Raw genomic sequence first — 23,360 nt, 5'->3', positions numbered from 1 at the left:
GTATTTTGAGAATACAGCAGTATTTTTCTGGGAACTTATATGTATAACTAGAAATTTTGAGTAGTGAATTAAAAGTAGAAGTGAGTCATTGGATTTCCATTACCTCTTTGAAACTAAGGCTGTCACCATGCACTACTGCTTTTTTATGCTCTATATAGTTAAGAAATAATGTCTGTGTCTGAGTTTCTTTACATATGATCCAAAGTGATCTCATTTATTTATCTGATATACAGGAGAACAGATTGGGACAGTTTACATATTTTTCTCTATTCATATTACTAAATTTCTTCATTCTTCAAAATCAGATTACAAAACAATCTATCATTCTGATGCAGAAGTCATCAGCTGAGTGAGACCAAATGCATTCTTTCTAATGTGCTTTTTCATAAATATATTTGTGAGTAACTAGAGCTTATCTTTTCTGAGAAACTACTAATAGTTATGATTTGTCTAGTTAAAAAGACATGTTTTAGAGAAACATACTTTACACTTAAGGAACAGCAAAATAAGTTGAGTTGGATATACTTAGGCAGTAGTTGCTTTGCAATTTTTCAACAATTTATTAATGATATCTTTACATTAATTGAAAATTTAATGAAATATGTTTTATTTATGGTCTGTGTTTATTATGTATTGATGAGTTACAACTTTTTTACTTGCTGATCATTTATTTTCTAATTTTTCTCTTTGTTCAGTGATATTGGGATTGGTCAGTCTCAGGATGACAGTATAGTAGGATTAAGGCAGACAAAGCACATCCCAGCTGCACTTCCTGTTAGTGGGACCTTATCGTCCAGTAATCCTGATTTACTACAGTCACATCATCGGATTTTAGACTTCAGTACTACTCCCGGTGAGCACACCCATACTGCCTTTTTTTTTTTTTTGTAGTGATCTCTTTATTTCTAACACGATGGTAATATATATTTATCTCTCTTGGTTTGGCATGATTTATATCTGATGCTAAAGGAATGAATTTTAAATTTCAAATAGTCGAAATTAAGTCTTTTTTATTCTTCAGAGTATTTTGATATAACCATGAGCAAATTAATCTCTGAATTTATTTTTTCTATAATAAAGTGAAGGTAACACATACCATGCAGGTATTACTAGGTCATACTAAGAGTAAGAGGCATATTTTAGTTCAGCTTAATGGGCTTTTCAATATAATAATGATAAACTTCAGACTTAAGTTTTTCCTATTTTGTTATCAACCTGATGATCCTGTGTGCTGCTGTTCTGTACTGATGTGTTTACATTTGTATATCATTCGATTATCTATGGGGAAATGTGTTCATGGAGCACCTCAATATGCTGACTAACTAAATCTTTGCAGAAGAGCTACAGTAAGAGAGAGATGGAAGTTTAGCATTATCTTTTCTAAGGAGGATTTTTTTCAGATTACTTCACTTAAATGTATTACCATATACTAAAATCCTTTCAACTTACACATGGCTTTTCTTTCCCCCAGAGTTGCCAGATCAGGTGTTAAGGGTTTTTAAGGCTGATCAGCAAAGTCGATACATCATGATCAGTAAGGACACCACAGCGAAGGAAGTTGTCATTCAGGCCATCAGAGAGTTTGCTGTGACAGCCAGTCCCGATCAGTATTCACTGTGTGAGGTCTCCGTCACACCTGAAGGGGTAATCAAACAAAGAAGACTTCCAGACCAGCTCTCCAAACTTGCTGATAGAATACAACTAAGCGGAAGGTATATAATATCTATCTATGGATTTCTTTGCCACCTCTCAAACCCACACCATATTCTAGGAGATGAGCACTTTCCAAGGGTTTTTACAATGATAAGTGCCCGTGCAAATTAAGAAATATTTTCCCATTCACGAGAATTGGTGTATCAAAGTAAAGGCACACAGACTGTTGACTCACAAGGATGAACTTGTTCAAAACCAGGGCACTGTGACCTGAGTGGTGTTACTGCCTGTCAGCATGCAGGCAGTCACTGCTTACACTCACCCTCTCAGACCCTGGGCTGGCAGAACGGTAGTGTAAGCCTAGTGGAAAGCTCTTTACTCCCTGGGTATGTAAATTCACAAACACATTTTACTATGCTTGTGGCATTTGCTCCTGCTGACCTAACTTTTCTAGGCACTTCATTTGTTAAGGTAGAGATATCTACAACAATGTAGTTGGCTAATGCTGCCTGTTACTCTATGTTAGACGATGAAAAACACCTCTTAACTCCAGAACCAAACTTCAGTTGCTTCAGAGCTTGGTCTCCTGCTCTGCTTACATCACACATTATGTGCTAGAAGAACGTCACATTATTGAACATTGAAAGAAGTAGTTAAGTTTTGGCTCCCATTTAATGACTAATCTGCACTGATTGAAAATGAAGTAGTTCCACAAATCATTTTTTTTTCCTCCCCATATGCAGTGTTTTATTGTTTTGGCTTTCATGTTACATACATTATTTTATTCATAACTTGTTTTCCTACTGTCACCTATGACTTTCTGACCCTTCACTTTTATTTCTAATTCTGAGGTGAGTATTTCTCATTATCATTTGAATGTACATTGATATATTTGTAACCCTGATGGAGTTTTGAAGTATAGATTCATGATTCGCATTTAAGAAAATTATAGACGAATACATGCCATACAGGCTTCATGAGTAATCAAAACTGAGAGTGTTAAATCTGTGAGTGTTAAGGCCCTAAGGTATGTGTTTTCTGTCATGGTTTTGCTTTGGCAAAATATGCAAAGGCCAGTTTGGCACATCTCTTATACACCCTATTTCTTCCTTTACAGTATTTAGCTTAGGGAGAGCATCTGTCTACACTATCAAATATATCACAGGGAATTGATTCTGTTTCAACAAGTTGCTTACAGAGATAAAGAAGCACTAACTCTGAGTCCTTACTTTTGCAGCTGGTATTGACTAGTCATTCATTAATCTTTGGAAACCTCCACTTCATCATTTGACAAATAGGACTAGTACCTGCCCCCACTTACTTGTAAGGTTTTGTGAAAATCAGGTATTTAAAAGTTAAAATCTCCTTTAGGATTGTTCTATTCATAGGATCAAATAGAAATACAGGTTTCTTTGGTATTGAGTGTAGTATTTGAGAATATTCCCATCAATATTCTCTCTGGAAAGAGTGATGACCTGTGTCTGATCTTCCCTGCTTCCTTCCTTAGAGCATGTTTACTTGTTTAAATGGAAATTTTACATTTAGCTCTTTTGTTATTTTTAGCCTCAAATAATCTGGAAAGCAGGGAAGGACAGGGCAAAAGTGAATTACAACTGGCATATGGATTTCCTTGTGATTTCTTAGTCTCCAGTAACTTCTCAACTGGGGATTCTCTTATTTAGTGACTGGGGCAGCTTCTTCATCCACTGTCTTTAAAAGAATTCTTCACCATTCAATTAAATATTCTCACAAACATTCTCTAAAAAGTAGCATTATTCTTTCAAGCAGTGTTATGAGATTGCTGCTTAGGCTTTGAATTCTCTGTTTTTCATTCAGGTATTACTTGAAAAACAACATGGAAACGGAAACCCTTTGTTCAGATGAAGATGCTCAGGAGTTGTTGAGAGAAAGTCAAATTTCCCTACTGCAGCTCAGTACTGTTGAAGTTGCTACACAGCTCTCTATGAGAAATTTTGAACTTTTCCGCAATATTGAACCTACTGAATATATAGATGACTTATTTAAACTCAAATCAAAAACCAGCTGTGCCAACCTGAAGAAATTTGAAGAAGTAATTAACCAGGAAACATTTTGGGTAGCATCTGAAATTCTGAGAGAGACAAACCAGCTGAAGAGGATGAAGATCATTAAGCATTTCATCAAGATAGCATTACATTGCAGGGAATGCAAGAATTTTAACTCAATGTTTGCAATCATCAGGTAAAAGCGCATATTTGTCTTGAGGTGCAATTCAGTTTGCAGATTAAAAATGTATATCAATCCAGGAATACCATGTAATTTGTGTAAGTGTAGTGGCTTTTAATTGAATCATATTGACAATTTTTTTCTCTAAATCCTAACCTTACTCCTTAATTTAAAATCTCTTGTATGCTTATTAGAGGCTGGAAAATCTATATTCACCACTTTCTTAGCTCTGTGACTTCAGGCAAATCATTTGAACTTCTCTGAACATCACTTTCTTTCTCTATAAAATAGCAATGCCCCAAGGAACTATCACGTAGTTGATAAAATGATATAATGTATGTGGAGTTCTGTCAACTAGCACAAAGAAGATGCCCACTAAATGTTATTTGTCTTTTAAGTGCTTCAAGATTGAAGCTGGAAGAAAATACAAACTGAAACAACAATATTGATGTTGATTATTTAAATTAGTCGTTTTCTCTGTCTAGAAGTTTGGTCGTGGTATCAACTATTATGGCTTTTATTACTGTAGAATATTTAGCCAATCCGTTTTATCAAATGCCTGCTATGTTCCAAGCACTGCTCCATGTATAGAGGTGAAACAATGAAATAATATCCTATGCTTGTGATACTTAACATTCTAGTTGTTTTTTTTCACAATAAACAGACCAGTGGAGTATAAGAGGCAGAAGAGTAAAATCATTCGGCCCTGACCTTGTTTCCATCTTCAGTTCTCATTCCCCAGAATTAGTTTCTTATGAATCCTGTAAATGACTGTGAATATACAGCATATACACAAAGGTGTTATATGTTATTAAATAAGTAATACACTATTTTATTTCCTTCATTTCATTAGTATAAATCATCTAATTTTATACTACTTTTCTTTTTTTCCTCTCAGTGGCCTAAACCTGGCACCAGTGGCAAGACTACGAACCACCTGGGAAAAACTTCCCAATAAATATGAAAAGCTGTTTCAAGATCTCCAAGACCTTTTCGATCCCTCTAGAAACATGGCAAAATATCGCAATGTCCTCAATAGTCAAAACCTACAACCTCCCATAATCCCTCTATTCCCAGTTATCAAGAAGGATCTCACATTCCTTCATGAAGGTAAATATAAAGTAGATTTCTGTCTTCACTGTGGAAGCACCAAATAAATGCCACATTATTTCCCTTTTCCATCTTTGCCAATTATAGGAAATGACTCAAAAGTCGACGGACTGGTCAATTTTGAGAAGCTAAGGATGATTGCAAAAGAAATTCGTCATGTTGGCCGAATGGCTTCAGTTAACATGGACCCTGCTCTCATGTTCAGGACTCGGTGAGTGTCATCTTTAGTAGCATCTGTGGGATTAGAGAAGGTTGAGTTTAGAGCAGAACTTTGTAATATATAAAAGAATTAAGAATATTTGTATTTGTAGTATGGCAAAGATTTTTCTTAGGTTGTGCTGAGAATCTCCACTGATCTCTAATTTGGAATAAGTGTCTTATTCTACATGAAGTGCACTTTTACTGTCAGTAAAAACGGTTTGTCCTTCAAACATTTTTCATTTAGCGCAAGGCACAACTATTCCTCTTCAGAACACTGACTTGTAGAGCTAAAGAGCTAAAGTATGACCTAAAATAGGTAAATAACCCAAACAGTATTTTCTCAATACCCACACAGTGGATTTAGCTGTCAGTGTAGTAAAAATTGGTAAATCCAGTGAAGTAAAAAGTAGGAGTTCTTAGAAAAATTTTTATATATTTCTTTTGAGCCAGAAAAATATTGCTGGTAAACTGTGTGTGAGGTAATTATGTAGTTTAATGTTTGTGGGCTTCTAGTACTGCTTATTCAGAAGTCCAGTCCTTTCTTTCTGAGCTTGTGATCTTTCTGTCTCTTTCTACACCCATGCTTCAATCTCCATGGCTCTCACTTACAGGAAGAAGAAATGGAGGAGTCTGGGGTAAGTGGTGGAGACCTTCCATACCCATTCAGTTCTTAATCTGCCCATTGCATTGTTTTCTTACCTGCTCTATTTCCTGATGCTTTGCATTTTTGCATTTTTTCTTAACCCTCTTGCTCTAGCAGAATTTCATTTGGCAAACTGACTTCAAGTTTAATCAGTTGGGGCTTTTGCTTTTGAGGTCATGATCCATGAGAGCTGTGAAATGATTGATGAATGTTCTGGGGAACTGTAGGCTGGGCATACTTCTGAGCTGTCAGAAAGATTTTATTCTAGTATAACTTGAATGGCAAAAGCCTAAAGTGGGGGGCAGGGGAGGAAGGCTGTTAGAAGGGAAAATTGCGCAATTTAAATACTGTGGCACAGATACCTGAGCAGTAAATACATGTAATATAAAAGGAGGTGCCCCTAGGTGTTTAAACTAAATTTTTTACAGCTCAACTAACTACTATTTTCATTCTATAAACCAATTCTTTTTAAAAATAATTCTTAACAATTCATTTGCCAGTTTCTATACAAACATGTTTACATTTGCATGAGCATTTTATTAACAGATTGACCATATTACTTTAAAACTCACTACATTTAACCCAAGGAATAAGAAAATAATTGTGAACATTGTAGCTAATTTTATTTAAATCTATGTAAAACATCCTCTTTAGGAGAAGTAAATTTAATGTAAAGCTTAGTGATTTTAATTGTGTATTCTTGTATGAGCTTTTATATACAATCATTATCTCCTGGTTTTCATGAGAGAACTGCCTTGAATGCTCTATAGATGTGAAAAGTAGAATTTCCTAGTTGGCACAGAACAGGTGCCAAATGTGTGTGTGATTTTTTTTAAACTAAAAATCTACATTTTTCTATATTGTAACAAGTTCACTTATCAGATGAGGCATATGACCTTTTGAACAGAGTATTTATGTAGGTCTTGGCCCATCCCAGACAGACAGAGGAGGCCCAGGCTAGAGCGAGCTGCGCGTCCCTTTCGTCCTGCAGGTCCCTCAGCCAGGGCAGTGCAAACGCAGCAGTGCTGGATGTTGCTCAGACCGGTGGTCATAAAAAGCGGGTACGTCGTAGTTCCTTTCTCAATGCCAAAAAGCTTTATGAGGATGCCCAGATGGCTCGAAAAGTGAAGCAATACCTGTCCAATCTGGAGCTAGAAATGGATGAGGAGAGTCTTCAGACATTATCACTGCAGTGTGAGCCAGCAACCAACACATGTGAGTTTTCCCTTTAAGTGGCTTTAGACTCTATCTGGAATGCAGATTTGAATCGTGTGCAGTGTTATGGGTGGTGACGGAACAGGGCTCAGTTCAGAGGGCAAGAGGCACCCTGAGAGGAACTAACCTTTTCCGTGAACGCCACTGTTGAGAGCCCTGCAGTCCCGGCTGAGGCGCAGCCCTGCATCCAGCTTATTAGTTAGGGAGGATGATGCTGTAGACTTACCTAGGGTGGCTGATGTTTTGGTTTCATTCCAATGTAGCCAGTATGCTGGCAAGGGACACACATGGGGTGATGTGTCTCCCATTTGCACCCCTCATTTTCTCATGTAGATACTCCATTCAGCAACCTGCAAGGGGGAGTGGCCTGCCAGGTCAAAGGAGCATAGAACTGGGTGTGCTGTGGGGGTCTGTAATACCCTTGGCACAGACGGTAACTCTACAGCACAGTGAACCACAGCTCTGCCCAATATGTAGCTCCCAGCCTTTAAAAATTTGGCCAGGGTAGAAATGAGACAGTTTTCTGTTTGTTTACATCTGTTTTTCTAAGAGAGATGCATTTTCCTTTTAAGACACTTGGGGTCTTAAATGGGCAGGTTTGAAAGTACCTTTTATAGAAATGCTAGGTAGATGATTTGAAAAGTCTCAAGCTATTAGATTTCTCCAGGACACTGTAAAAGCACCATGTGTTCTGGTGAAGAGTCTATCCTCTGGGGTCAGACTGGTCTGAGATCAAATCCTGTTTGTTCCTGGTACCAGCAATGCTACCTTAGACAAGCTGTTTGAGCTCTCTACTCCTTAGCTTGCTTATGTATAAAATGGAGGATGTATACTATATTATATTAGAATATAATTGCATAATATGTACAGCATTTAATTGTCCTTGTCCTTTTAAATTGGTTTGCCTTCTGTCTCCGTGGAATTATACACTCAATACATACTCAAGCAGTATTGGCTGCTATTAGCTAACATAAATAATTCTAACCCATAGGAGAGAGAATTTGACAGTAAAAGGTAGGAGTTAATACATTTTATTAAATAAAAACTAAGCTTGTATATGTCAAGGGATTTTGAAAACAATCTTAGAAAAATAATTCCTAACAATTTTCTTGTTGTAGCTCTTTTCATATATTTGTGCTTTTTATATATTTACATATATAACATTCTGAACTATCCACATTTTTCTATTTTTATTTTTAATGTAGTAGTTAATAGGATAATTATTATTTGAGAGACCCAGTTTCATAAAGAAAATAGCTTTGTCCTACCATGCCTTTAATATTTTATGTAACTAGAGTTCTCCCCTGCCCCCAGGTCTGTCCTTTGTTTAGGCGACAGGACAAAAAAAGATACACATTTCAGTCTTCTAACTGCAGAAAATGCTCATATGTTCTAAAATTATCCTGTATGCAGCTACTAACATCTTAAATTTCTTGTTCCATTTTCAAACCAAACAATTATCAGTGCCTAAGAATCCTGGTGACAAAAAGCCCGTCAAATCTGAGACCTCTCCGGTGGCGCTGAGGGCAGGGCCACAGCAGAAGGCCCAAGCCCAGCCCCAGCCCCCAGCTCACAGAGCCAGCCAGGGACTGCAGGTGCCCGCCGTGTCCCTTTACCCTTCCCGGAAGAAAGTGCCTGTCAAGGATCTCCCTCCTTTTGGTAGGTGATGAAGTTCAGTCCCTTTTGCTGCTGTTCACTGTCATGTTTCATAGATTAGGAAAAAGCATGAATCTTGGATAACTTTGTCTAATATACTTGAGTCTTCCCTAATTGTTATCTCTCAATGTTAATATTACTGTTCCCTAAGTTACATAATTTTGCCAGTGGAAGCACTGTTTTTTACAGAATATTGCACTTCAATCTGCTTACTTGTCATGGTTGGCAGGGTTGGCAGGGCATGAATGGGGAAATTATGCTTTCATTTCATTTTTAACAAGTACAGAAGTTGCTTTGTCCGTATACATTATTTAAACTAGTCTTGCATTGTGATCAGCAAATTGCTGGCATTAAGGCAGAATATTTTTAAGTGAAATGATTTGTCTAGAGATGAATTCTTATTTGTGTTGAATTATTGATTCTGTAACTTGTGGGGGAAGGGACAGGAGAAAATAGGTAATTCCTAAATGTTAGGGAGCCAAATCTTTCATATTAAGAGTATATATCTACTAGTTTAAGTCATATTATGTAAATGGTACAACAAAATTATTTTTCATAAAATGTACTGGATCTTCTTTCTTCATTTATGTGGCAGGAAACAATGTTAATAAAAGGAAAGAAATTTTTTTAAAAACTGGTAGTCAACAGCACAAAGAAAACAAAAAGGCTCACAAACACACAGAGGCTTAACAACATGCTCCTAAATAATCAATGGATCAATGACCAAATTAAAACAGAGATGCAGTATATGGAGACAAATGACAACAACAGCACAACAGCCCAACTTCTGTGGGACGCAGTGAAGGCAGTTCTAAGAGGAAAATATATAGCAATCCAGGCCTATTAAAGTCACAATTATTGAAACTGGAAAAAGAAGAACAGATTAGTCCCAAAGTCAGCAGAAGAAAGAGCATAATCAAGATCAGAGGAGAAATAAATAAAATTGAGAAGAATAAAAAAATAGAAAAAATCAGTGAAACCAAGAGCTGGTTCTTTGAGAAAATAAACAGAATAGACAAACCCCTAGCCAGACTTCTTAAGAGAAAAAGAGAATCTACACACACAAGCAGAATCAGAAATGAGAAAGAAAAAATCATGATGGACAGCACAGAAATACAAAGAATTATTAGAGAATACTATGAAAATCTATATGCTGACAAGCCTTATAACATAGAAGAAATGGACAACTTTCAAGAAAAATACAACCTTCTAAGCCTGACCAAGGAAGAAACAGAAACTCTAAACAGACCAATTACCGGCAACAAAATTGAATCGGTAATCAAAAAACTACCCAAGAGCAAAACCTCCGGACCAGATGGACTCACCACTGAATTTTATCAGACATTTAGAGAAGACATAATACCCATTCTCCTTAAAGTTTTCCAAAAAATAGAAGAGGAGGGAATACTTCCAGACTCATTCTATGAATCCAGCATCACTCTAATACAAAAACCACGCAAAGATGCCACCAAAAAAGAAAATTACATACCAATATCCCTGATGAACATAGATGCAAAAGTACTCAACAAAATTTTAGCAAACCAAAAAAAAATACATCAAGAGGATCATATACCATGATCAAATGGGATTCATCTCAGGGATGCAAGGATGGTACAACATTCAAGAATCCATCAACATCATCCACCACATCAACAAAAAGGACAAAAACCACATGATCATCTCCATAGATGCTGAAAAGCATTCAACAAAATTCAACATCCATTCATGATAAAAACTTTCAACAAAATGGGTAAAGAAGGCAAATACTTCAACATAATAAAGGCAAAATATGACAGACCCACAGCCAACATCATACTTAACAGCGAGAAGCTGAAAGCTTTTCACCTAAGATCGGGAAAAAGACAGGAATGCCCAGTCTCCCCACTTTTATTCAACATAGTACTGGAGGTCCTAGCCACTGCAATCAGACAAAACAGAAATACAAGGCATCCAGATTGGTAAGGAAGAAGTTAAACTGTCACTATTTGCAGGTGACATGATATTGTACATAAAAAACCCTAAAGAATCCACTCCAAAACTACTAGAACAAATATCTGAATTCAGCAAAGTTGCATGATACAAAATTAATACACAGAAATCTGTCGCATTCCTATACACTAACAATGAACTAGCAGAAAGAGAAATCAGGAAAACAATTCCATTCACAATTGCATCAAAAAGAATAAAATACCTAGGAATAAACCTAACCAAGGAAGTGAAAGACCTATACCCTGAAAACTACAAGACACTCTTAAGAGAAATTAAAGAGGACAGTAACAAATGGAAACTCATCCCATCCACTTGGATAGGAAGAATTAATATTGTCAAAATGGCCATCCTGCCTGAAGCAATCTACAGGTTCAATGCAATCCCTATCAAAATACCAACAGCATTCTTCAACAAACTGGAACAAAGAGTTTTAAAATTCATATGGAACCACAAAAGACCCCAAATAGCCAAAGATATCCTGAGAAGGAAGAATAAAGCAGGGGAGATCTCGCTTCCCAGCTTCAAGCTGTACTACAAAGCCACAGTAATCGAGACAGTTTGGTTCTGGCACAAGAACAGACCCACAGACCAGTGGAACAGAATAGAGAGTCCAGATATTAACCCAAACATATATGATCAATTAATATACGATAAAGGAGCCATGGATATACAATGGGGAAATCACAGCCTCTTCAACAGCTGGTGTTGGCAAAACTGGACACCTACATGTCAGAGAATGAAACTGGATCATTGTCTAACCCCACACACTAAAGTATATTCAAAATGGATCAAAGATCTGCATTTAAGTCTTGAAACCATAAAACTCTTAGAAAAAAACATAGGTAAAAATTTCTTGGATATAAACATGAGCAACTTCTTCATGAACATAATCTCCCTGGGCAAGGGAAACAAAAGCAAAAATGAACAAATGGGACAATATCAAGCTGAAAAGCTTCTGTACAGAAAAGGACACCATCAATAGAACAAAAAGGCATTCTATAGTATGGGAGAATATATTCATAAATGACATATCTGATAAAGGGTTGACATCCAAAACATGTAAGGAACTCATGCACCTCAACAAACAAAAAGTAAATAATCCAATTAAAAAATGGGCAGAGGTTCTGAACAGACAGTTCTCCAAAGAAGAAATTCAAATAAACAAGCACATGAAAAGATGATCCACCTCACTAATCATCAGAGAAATGCAAATTAAAACCACAGTGAGGTATCATCTCACACCAGTCAGGATGGCCACCATCCAAAAGACAGACAACAACAAATGTTGGCAAGGATGTGGAGAAAGGGGAACCATCCTACACTGCTGGTGGGAATGTAAATTAGTTCAACCATTGTGGAAAACACTATGGAGGTTCCTCAAAAAAACTCAAAATAGAAATACCATTTGACCCAGGAATTCCACTCCTAGTAATTTACCGTAAGAACGTAATAGCCTAGTTTGAAAAAGATATATGCACCCCTGTGTTTATTGCAGCACGATTAACAATAGCTAAGAAATGGAATCAACCTAGGTGTCCATCAGGAGATGAATGGATAAAGAAGATGTGGTACATATACACAATGGAATATTATTCAGCCATAAGAAGAAAACAAATCCTACCATTTGCAACAACATGGATGGAGCTAGAGGGCATTATGCTCAGTGAAATAAGCCAGTCAAAGAAAGACAAGTATCAAATGATTTCACTCCTCTGTGGAATATAAGAACAAAGCAAAAACTGAAGAAACAAAACAGCAGCAGAATCACAGAACCCAAGAATGCACTAACAGTTACCAAAGGGAAAGGGACTGGGGAGGATGGGTGGGAAGGGAAGGATAAGGGGGAAAAAGGGGCATTATGCTTAGCACACATAATGTAGTGGGGTGTGGGCACGGGGAAGGCAGTACAACACAGAGAAGACAAGCAGTGATTCTACAGCATCTTACTATACTAATGGACAGTGACTGTAATGGGGTATGTGGTGGGCACTTGATAAAGGGGGAAATCTAGTAACCATAATGTTGCTCATGTAACTGTACATTAATAATACCAAAAAAATAAAATGGTAGCCAAGAGTCTGCTTTGATAAAATAGTATATTGGTAACTAAGACAGCTCCTGTCCAATTACCACTTGTTTAATTACCACTTGTTTGTATGAGTTGGGCGAGAGTCTTACAGGAGATCCTTCATATACTCTGTCTTTGGCTCATTCTTCCTGATCAGCAAGTGTCATATTGGATGAATTTGGGGAAGAATGAGAAAAAAATACCTTTACCTGACCTTTTCCCTTTCAAATACCTGTATTACTCGTATCATAAACAATCTGAATTACATATTTGTCTACTGTCTTACTAATATTCAGGTATTCCTATATTACCTGCAGTCTGACTTCTGTTCCCTTTTATATATATACACCAAACTTCTTATATGAAAGTTTACCAGTCTTATAGTTAAATATAGCCTATTAGCCCAAATGTCAGTGTGCCTGAGTATAAAGCTGTCCCCCACTTTCTCAGAGAGAATTCTCTCCAAATGTTTTTGGGCCTATTTGGATTTGTGAACTTCAGAAATGTGGATGAAATAATCATGTGTCTTCTTATGATAATTAGTTTAACATAAATAATTAAAGTAACATAATATAAAATATTAATTTAGAGATGTAGAGCCCCCTGCCTAACTCTAATTCATGAAATGATTTTGTTCTAAATGATTTTTGCCTTTTTTATATTAGTGTCTTTGTCATCACCAGAAATACTATGAAAGTGGAAGAGAGTTTTCGAAGGCATAGCATCTTCATGTCCATCTGTATTGTTTGAAAGATTGTACTTTTTGAATCAATGTATGATGCTGACTTTGGAAATATTCTTCCAGAAAAAACTGTTCATTCACATAGCTTTAGTGTAGCTAATATTTTCATGCATCCTGTATATATTATTGCCTTATGTAATTAATCCAAGTACATAATTCATCCATGTAATTATTGCTTTAAAAGTGATTTTTGAAAGATTGTATTAAAATATCAAACACATGAAGTAAAATGAAGAATTAAATGTAAAATTAATACATGAATTCTGTTAAGTTAAAGAACACTAAAACTAGCATTGATTGAGGTAGTTTCAGGCTATAATGCCCTCCTGAATTTCTTTGTTGTTCAAAATAAGGTAATTCAGAATGTCTCATAATAATACTAGAGGCTTTATAAAATATTGTAATGTGAATCCCTCATTTCCAATAATAATTTTTTAGAGGAAAAATCACCGTATCTTTCTCCTCTACCCTTATACTGCTTAATTCTGTGCTTGGTGCTGGATCACTGCCTTCCCTGGAAAACCTCCTGGGTTTTCTGCGACAGGACACTTCCATGGGTCTCCTTCTGCCTCCCCTTTTCTCCTTTTATCTGATCGGACAGTAACTGCGTGGAATTCCTTAGAGCTCTTTAATTCAGTTTTCTTGCTACTACTTTTGACTCTTGGCTCTCTACTTATCCTCACTTTCCCTCCCAGAACAAACACAGCCAACAACCCAAAAATACCTATTTCCAGCTCAAACTTGAGTCCCAATGATATTCTTAACTGTGTCATTTTCATCTTAAAATCAAATATTTTTCCAATTGTCTTTCTTCTTTCTTCATTGTTGTCTAACGTATTGTGAAATAAAGATGGTGTTGAAGATTTAGAATCTAAAATAAAATGTCAAAAGCAGTCTATTGCTAGTACTCTCGGAGAGATCAGCTAGAAACCAAACACTGAGTATCTGTGTCATCTTCTATAAGAGTACGATTTGTATATACTATGACAAGGACAAAGGCCGTTGAGATTGTAAATAGGTTGAAACTAAATGTAATAGTAAATCTTAACAAAAAATTTTTTAGTTATTAATGTTATTTTTTTCTATCTTGAAAATACATATTAAATAATTTTCTTTCTCTTACAGGCATAAACTCTCCACAGGCTTTAAAGAAAATTCTTTCTTTGTCTGAAGAAGGAAGTCTAGAACGCCACAAAAGGCAGGCAGAGGACACCATGCCAGACGCATCCTCACAGCTTCCTTCTCCCCCCGCCTCTCCACAGGGTTCTCCGAGGAAAGGTGGGATGAAATCACTTTATGTTTTCCTTTACGGTGATTAATACACGCAGCTGTAATAAATCCCAGAGTTACATATTACACCATTTTGATAGTAGTCATTTAAAATGATTGAATATATAGCTCCTGATGGATTTGTTTCCTCATTGGAAGTTCCATGTTTCAGCTTATAAATTTGGAAGAACTGTGCTTATAGTAATTAGTGTTAAACTTAAAACTATATAATGCCTTTTAAAAAATACTTTAAAGTTTTTATTGATTGTATGTGTATGTATTAATAATTCTTTTTGTACTGAGAGTTGTTCTAAGTATGATTATATGACATTAATTACATGGTCGAGGGCTTTAAAAACCCAAGAAAAACTAGTGTCTTCCTGATTTATTTTTTTCATTGTATTAACACAGGTCTTGATTACCTTTTTTATTCCTATCTTACTAAGAGATGAAATTTTAGGCCAAGTCTCCTCCTCATGTTGATATTTTCTTATATTAATTTTCTGCTGCATAACCTTCCAGGTTTCCTTCTCCTCGTCCTCCTCTATTTGATAGGGTGTAAGCCAGCAATAGATGCTTAAAGCAATTTTCCCCAGAAGAAGGCCAAAGAGATTAATAGTTAGATTTCACTGACACAGCAAATACCTCTTGTTTTACTTTTTAGATATTTCAGACATCTGTGCATTTTGTGTGGATATCACTCTGCTGTCCTTGTTAAATGGATATATCTGAACCCTTTTCTCGTCCTGTTGTTAGGTGGCAGTGGCGATCAGCTGAGATCTTTTGGCTCCGGGCAGTTGGACTTAACCAGTTCCTCCTCTTCTCTCGGAAGTGAGAACAGTAACAAGAATAACAATGCACCATGGACCTATGGGATAGGTGGGGTTTATAGAACCAAAAACAGGGTGGGAAAGAGGAACCATCTCATGAGTTAAAGAAAATGGGAGAATTCCTCTAAATGTCAAGTGTTCCATCTGAGTGATTACTTTTCTAGAGGTGTTTTTTTGAACAGACTGTTCAGGAAAGGCCTTAAATCTTATCTGTCCAAACTTGCAGTGTGGTCTATAAAAAGACATTTCATAGATTAACATATTAAATCTTATAAAGACCTGTGCAATGTTTAAAAAAATAAATCAGGAATTAACAATTTCCTGAAAGGATAGGGAAGTACTATTTAGAGAGTAAATTAGCAACATTTAGATGTTCTAGACTTAATTTTATTAGGTAAGTGGCACTGAAAAATTTGCATTACATACATATAATCATATAAAATCAGTATTTTAAGTAACACATGATCCTTAGTAATGTAAAAAAAAGAGTGCTGGAAAAGATTTAAATTTGGTTCATTAAAAATATCAAGACAAGCCTCTCTTCTGACTTTCAAAATTATTTTAAGTAACAAAGAAGAGTTAAGAGTCCTTCAGACCAAAAAAGTGGACATCTATTTAGACACAGTGGTGGTACAGGGAGAAAAATGGAGATTTTGCACATTATATCCTCCAAAACGATTGGCTTTTATATGATTTATCCAGTATATTATTAATGTTGAGAAAATAAATGGCAAAAATCCAGAGAGAGCTTCTTCAGGTTTAATTTCTTATTCTTGAATGTCCATAGAATTACAAGTATAACACAACTATTTCCCATTGAATTATTCTATACCTTTAAACTCTAGAAATTGAAAACACCACTGAAAACAAGATTATTGACCTCTTTCGCAGTTTGAAAAAAACATACTTTTAAAGCTGATCATAGTTATTCTTCATAGTTCCTTTCACATAGATTGATGGTCGTGTAATTTCTACATAAGAGAGCTAATAGTTGAGTAGTGCCATGATTTTCTGCATCATTTTCTGGTTTATAAACATTTCTTATCTCCTCTCTAAACTTTCATTAAGCACATTAGACTTCATTTGAATAAAAGTTTACCTTGGTCTCACCTGGTCTCCACAAATAAATGGTTTTTTCCCACTTCAATGGTGATACCTTTTTCTACATTTTGTTTGTGCTTCTATTTGTTAGACTTCAGTTTTATGTTATAAACCTACAGAGTCTAATTAATATGGCTATAATTCCCATACAGGTTATACTTTGGCGCCCAGTGGTACTGTGGATAATTTTTCAGATTCTGGTCACAGTGAAATCTCTTCACGATCCAGTATTGTCAGCAATTCTTCCTTTGACTCAGTCCCGCTGCATGAGGAGAGGCGCCAGAGGCATTCTGTCAGCGTCGTGGAGGCGAACCTAGGGGCGGGCAGGCTGGAGAGGCGGACTGTGATTGAACCTGATCAGTACAGCTTGGGGTAGGCAGCTTTTCTTTAGTGTCTACATTCCTTCTTCCTTCTTTTAAAAATGAGTATTTACTTCTAGATGTTCATTTCTATTTGTTTTATATAACACCAAAGAAATTTCCTCCCATCCAGCTCTAATTCTCACCATTTGTAGATTATTGAGTACCTTGCCATTTTTGTTGGGCAGCCTGCTTTTCAAGTCAGGTTTATTCTTTAGTGGAACATAGTTTGTTCCTGTGCTGAAGGCAGAGGCTGATGTTAGGCGGTGTCCCAGTTCCCATGTAGTAGCTACCTTCCTGAAATGATCAGGTCATACCGAGCCATCCTTACCCGGCAAAGAAAATGTTCCTTTATCATAAGCAAGTTGTTCTTCTCCTTCTGCGTTTCTTTTACAGTGATGACAAGGTGAGAGCACTGGACATGGCAGAACTGGCCTCTATAATGCAAATCAGCAGTGCTCTCCTCCCCTTCCTGGGAAGAAAGGAAGTCACCTTTTTGGGGAAAAACGTATTTGGTCTTATCATAGGTTTGTTAGTTAACAACCTTGCTATCCTTTTTCATTTTTTTTACCATTCAGGTCCTATGCACCAATGTCTGAGAGTCGGGGCTTATATGCTACAGCTACAGTAATTTCTTCTCCAAGCACGGAGGAACTTTCCCAAGACCAGGGGGATCGTGCTTCACTTGATGCTGCCGACAGCGGCCGTGGGAGCTGGACGTCGTGCTCCAGTGGTTCCCATGATAATATACAGACCATCCAGCACCAGAGAAGCTGGGAAACACTGCCATTTGGGCACACTCACTTTGATTATTCAGGGGACCCTGCAGGCCTATGGGCCTCAAGCAGCCATATGGACCAAATTATGTTTTCTGATCATAGCACAAAGTATAACAGGCAGAATCAAAGTAGAGAGAGCCTTGAACAAGCCCAGTCCCGGGCAAGCTGGGCATCTTCCACAGGATACTGGGGAGAAGACTCGGAAGGTGACACAGGCACAATAAAGCGAAGGGGTGGGAAAGATGTTTCTGCTGAAGCTGAAGGCAGCAGCATAGCCTCGGGGACCCCGGAAGAAACCAGACCTGTCCCCGCACCCGCCCACGTAGCCGTGACATCCAGCACTGCAAAGGGACTTACTGGTAAGCTTATTGGAGAGCTCTGTTATGTCTGGGTGGTGGCCATAATCTACCTTATTTCAAAAAGTAAAATGATGGGCTTGTGGTTTGTTTTGTCCCACCCATTGCTGTATAGGCCTGCCAAATTCATGGTGTGTTCCAGATTTTGACATGAATAGTGGTTAAGAGCCCAGGTTCTGAGGTCAGGTACATATAAACATATTCCAACATAGGAAACATTCAATAAATCTTAGCTCTCAGGATCAGTTAAGTTGTCATGGATATTTTTTGATGTTTTAAGCTGAAATTATCAGAAGCCCATCCTTTCTAGAGGAAGAATTTTTAAATAGAACTGGAATTTAAATGTTTTATTATTCTGTTTTGTTCTCTTGAATTGTATTTAGGACTTTACACTTTGCATATCTAAAAGCCTCCCATTGAGTTTTTGCCATGCAAATTATTTCTATGCTAAGCCAACTGCACACTGTAGAACAAAGGGGACAGGGTGGTGCTAAGCAGTAACACAGAGCACAGGCAGTGGGCTTGAATCTCTCATGTGCTGCTTTCCTAGCTTTGTAACATTGGGTAAGCTACTAAATTGTGCCAGTTTCCTCATCTGTAGAATTATTTTCATGATTTCTCCTTATACAGTTGGGGTGAGGATTAAAGGAAGTCTATGAGGTCACTCAGAATGGTGCCTAGGTAATAATTCATTAGTACGTGAAAGAGGCTGTTTGCTTTGCTGTCACTGCTCTGGTATAAAGTCTGTCATGTTCCCTCAATCCTGTCAGGATGTATTTTATTTGCTTTGGCATACTCAACATCTACTTAATTGAAGTGTACATACACTTTAAAGGGTACAGAGTTAGAGATTCTAGAGTATAATCACTACAGACATCACTTTTATTAGGAGGGAAATTGTAGTTATTTTGCCATGTAAATTATCACAGGTGGATGTCAAATTTAATACCCTTTCAAGATGAATAAGAAAATAACAATTAACTATTCTTAGGTTACAATTTTAAAAGCACTTTCCTTTAATGAACTAAATCTCAGAATTTTTACTGCAAAGAAAAGAATGGTTTTCCATACCTAACAGTTGAGTCTAGAAAGCAAGAAAATAAAACTAGCTTTACTTGCCTTCACAGATTTCATTTTCTAGGTCATGAACATTAATAGAAGAATTTTAAGAAACACACCTACCATATAGTTTTAGAGTTTTTAAAGTTGCATCATTTTTGTACTACTTTTCTAAATTTAATTTACTATTTTCCAAAGTGAGGTCAAAGACCTGAAACTAGTATTGTTGATTCGCTGCCTGATAAGGGTAAATGCCCAGCAGAGACGAGCTAGTCTGCCTCATCCCTAGGGCAAGGACGGAGGAAGCAAGAGAACTCTTACTAGGCACTGTTAACATGTTCCAGGCATCGTATCGGGTACCTTTTATGTTCTCTCTCTGTGTAGTGTTTCCAGTAAACCCATTACTATTTATAGGTAAGTGCAAGTTTGGAAGTAGTCCATTTAAAGCTGACAGTCAGTTGCATGGTAGCTTCTCTCACCAGTTATTTCACCACACGGTTAACTATTGTTAATATTTGGTTCAGTTAACATGCGTCCCCCCACCTGCCATATCCCCCACCTCTATCTCATACACACAAAATCACTTCTGCTATTATTTGTATGCTGTTTTAATAATTACAATTTTTTGCAAACATTTGTGCCATGAAATATTCTTCACAAAATTTGTAATGGCTGGTCTATTGTCTTTTTATTATAGCACGAAAGGAGGGCAGGTATCGAGAGCCCCCACCCACCCCTCCAGGCTACATTGGAATCCCCATCACTGACTTTCCAGAAGGGCATTCCCATCCTGCCAGGAAACCACCAGACTACAATGTGGCACTGCAGAGATCTCGGATGGTTGCTCGGCCCACTGACGTGGCAGGGCCTTCCCCTGTACAGCAGCCACATGGGCATCCTGTGAGCGGCAGGCCAGTAAACAAACCTCAGTGGCATAAACCCAATGAGTGTGACCCTCGCCTCGCTACATATCAGTCTCAAGGGTTTTCTCCCGAGGAGGACGGTATGTATATATGCATCTTAAACTGTAGTTAGATGTGTTCATTTATGCTTCTTGTAAGCTTTCCAAAGCATTTGTTTTGTAACACTGGCCAGCTGTGTCTTTAGCCATGTACTTACTACACAAAGAACCTTTTATATTCAGAGATCCAAATTTAGGGGTAAAGCAAATTTTGGATTGCTTACTCTGTGTGTGATTTTTTCTTCTTCTAAAAGGCTTAAGAAATACCAAAGATTGCAGAGGATGTGTCATTTATAATAAAGTATGTACATGACATGACTGGATTTCTTTCCTAATTCTCAGAGTTTTTTGAAGAAATGTTGTATTTGGACTTGTAATGAATTCCAAAAGAAAGCCTGATAAAGAAGGAAACTTCTCTTTAATTTGTTTGCCTTCTCTCTACAAATCTACCTTACAGTGCTGGAATGAGCATGAAGGAGATCGTGCCCCCACCACCTTTGAGTTTTGAGTTTAACATGTTTCATTAAGCAAATGACCATTACAGAAAAGAGCAAAAGACAAAAAATGTAAATGACTTACAATCCTGTCACTTACAGATAACCACCATTAATATTCTGTTATATATCTCTCTAGACCTTTATGTGTGTGCTGTTTTATAACTTTTCCAGTGAATTATTAACTTCCCAACTGATAGTATATATACTTTTATAGTGTATGTATATTTAAAGATATATATCACATGTACTTTTAATATTAATCGTCTAGAAAAAAAGACAAGGATTTTAAGTGAGTTAAATAAAAATACCATAGCTTTTTTTTTTTTAAGTCTAACACATCAGTAAACGTTTTCTTTCTGGCACAGGGAACAACTTGCTTGCTCATGGATTTTTTTTTTCTTTTGTGCTTACAGAGGATGAACAAGTATCTGCTGTTTGAGGCACAGGTTCTTCTGGACCCGGAGTTAGCCATCTAAGAGGAGAGCACAAGAAGACGCCCCTAGCGTTGGAGCCTTGGAACTCACATTCTGAGGATGGCGGACCAGTTTGCCTCCTTCCCTGCCTTAAAAGCAGCATGGGGCTTCTTCTCCCCTTCTTCCTTCCCCCTTTGCATGTGAAATACTGTGAAGAAATTGCCCTGGCACTTTTCAGACTTTGTTGCTTGAAATGCACAGTGCAGCAGTCTTCGAGTCCCCACTGTCGCTGCCTGCCACGTCACACGGTGTCATTCCAAATTCCGAGGTCATCACAACAAGATGATTTACTCTGGCTGCACTTCTCAATGCCTGGAAAGATTTTTAAAACTCTTCCTTTTAGATTTTGATCCAGTCCTAGCACTTGTTCTCATTGGGATCATGAGAAAAGCCAGCCACTGAACTTCTTGGGGCTTTTAGCCCACCAAGGAAGACAGAGAAACAAGGAAATCCTTTGAGTACAGTGCTTGTCCACTTGTTTACAATGTCCTCCTTTTTTTAAAAAAAATGAGTTTAAAGATTGTGTTCCGAGAAAAATGTTATATCCATTTAATGATTACAGTATTATTTTGAACCTTTAAGTAGGGTTGCCAGCCTGGGTTTCTAAAAAACCAAATATGCCAGACAGGGTTTGGTCACACCAAGAAGAGGGGAAGACCTAGCATGTAACCCTGTCTTTCTGTGTCCTTATGGCCTCCCCCGTGAAGTGCCCTATCCTGGAAGTATAAGACATTAGCCCAGTACTTAGATACCAAGATACCTCATCCACTCCTTCCCCAGTGGGTGGGGTTCTTCTGTAAAACTGTTTGCACATGGCCAGGGGAGGGAAATAGGACTCTCATGTCCTGTGTCTGAGCCTTATGGAGTGCAGGACAGTGTCATTGGAGGACATGTGCTGCTCCATTGAGATGAATGGCAAACCCTATTTTTTTAAGTTATGTTTCTTTGATTTTTGTTAATTTAGTTTTAGGGACTTTGTATTTAAAGAGAAATGTTTATAACTGGATAGCATTGCAGTGAAAGCAGCTTGGGATGGTGGAGCTAATGCCAGCTGTTAATACTGCACTTTCAAGACAGCCTCCCTTTATTGAATTGGCATTAGGGAATAAATAAGCCTTTAAGATGATAACAGATCAAAAGATCAAAAACCTGGTTAGCTATGTCAGCCTTTGCAAAGTGGGTTAGTCACCAGACTAACCTGTAAGTGGCTTTATGGACACTACAGACAGAGAAGGCCTAAGTGTAGCGACCTCCTGCTCACAGCTGCTATTAACCCTCTAATGACTGAAATGACCCTTCCACTCTATTTTTGTGTTGTTTTTGCACAGACTCCGGAAAAGTGAAGGCTGCCAATCTGAGTAGTACTCAAATGTGAGGAACTGCTGGTCTTGGATTTTTTTTCCATTAAATTCAGCTGATCATATTGATCAGTAGATAAACGTAAATAGCTTCAAATTTTAAAAGTCGAATTGCAGTGTTTTTTCACTGTATCAAACAACGTCAGTGCTTTATTTAATAATTCTCTTCTGTATCATGGCATTTGTCTACTTATATATTACATTGTCAATTACGCGTTTGTAATTTTACTTGTAATATGCATTCTTTGCCAGTTTTATTATATAGGCTATGGACCTCATGTGCATATAGAAAGACAGAAATCTAGCTCTACCCCAGTTGCACAAATGGTATCTAAGCATTAAGTAATTGTAGAACATAGGACTGCTAATCTCAGTTCGCTCTGTGATGTCACGTGCAGAATGTACAATTAAATGGTGATTTCCTCATACTTTTGATACTACTTGTACCTGTATGTCTTTTAGAAAGACATTGGTGGAGTCTGTATCCCTTTTGTATTTTTAATACAATAATTGTACATATTGGTTATATTTTTGTTGAAGATGGTAGAAATGTACTATGTTTATGCTTCTACATCCAGTTTGTACAAGCTGGAAAATAAATAAATATAACATAAAGCCTTGTCTATATTCTTAATGAATCTTGCGTGCTTTTTATAACTGAAGTGTAATAAAGTGTAATGGGTCTTACTGCAAGAGCAAGTCCTCAGGACGTGAAGGAGATTTAGCTGGAAGACTGCCCAAATAGCCTGTTCTTTTAGGCAGCAGCTTCAGAGAAAAGAAATTGATATCACTAAGGTTGACACAACCATGGTCAGAATTTACAGTCCTTGAGATTC

General features: G+C 37.2%; 1 protein-coding gene across 13 annotated transcripts in view; it reads left to right on the top strand.

Annotated features, from left to right (window-relative positions):
* The window catches only part of RAPGEF2 (Rap guanine nucleotide exchange factor 2), a 251,112-nt gene extending 227,973 nt beyond the window's left edge, over nucleotides 1-23,139 (top strand). For 6 of the 13 annotated variants that reach the window (XM_036992930.2, XM_036992929.2, XM_017652431.3 and 3 more), the window contains 14 exons: nucleotides 696-853; nucleotides 1,472-1,712; nucleotides 3,490-3,873; nucleotides 4,757-4,968; nucleotides 5,056-5,179; nucleotides 5,781-5,804; nucleotides 6,804-7,027; nucleotides 8,492-8,686; nucleotides 14,608-14,760; nucleotides 15,508-15,630; nucleotides 16,835-17,054; nucleotides 17,620-18,179; nucleotides 19,933-20,238; nucleotides 21,107-23,139. In XM_036992930.2, the coding sequence (XP_036848825.1) occupies nucleotides 696-853; nucleotides 1,472-1,712; nucleotides 3,490-3,873; nucleotides 4,757-4,968; nucleotides 5,056-5,179; nucleotides 5,781-5,804; nucleotides 6,804-7,027; nucleotides 8,492-8,686; nucleotides 14,608-14,760; nucleotides 15,508-15,630; nucleotides 16,835-17,054; nucleotides 17,620-18,179; nucleotides 19,933-20,238; nucleotides 21,107-21,132 (2,950 nt within the window). In that variant the 3' untranslated portion in view covers nucleotides 21,133-23,139. The remainder of the gene's footprint in view (nucleotides 1-695; nucleotides 854-1,471; nucleotides 1,713-3,489; nucleotides 3,874-4,756; nucleotides 4,969-5,055; nucleotides 5,180-5,780; nucleotides 5,805-6,803; nucleotides 7,028-8,491; nucleotides 8,687-14,607; nucleotides 14,761-15,507; nucleotides 15,631-16,834; nucleotides 17,055-17,619; nucleotides 18,180-19,932; nucleotides 20,239-21,106) is intronic. The other 7 variants (XM_036992936.2, XM_036992935.2, XM_017652440.3 and 4 more) reach the window with 3 other exon arrangements.
* Nucleotides 23,140-23,360: the final 221 nt, after the last annotated feature.

Source organism: Manis javanica, chromosome 3, assembly GCF_040802235.1.
Source record: "Manis javanica isolate MJ-LG chromosome 3, MJ_LKY, whole genome shotgun sequence".
In the NCBI taxonomy this organism is placed as follows: domain Eukaryota; kingdom Metazoa; phylum Chordata; class Mammalia; order Pholidota; family Manidae; genus Manis; species Manis javanica.
Note: the sequence above shows the minus strand (reverse complement) of the source record. Positions and strands in the feature narration are given on the sequence as shown.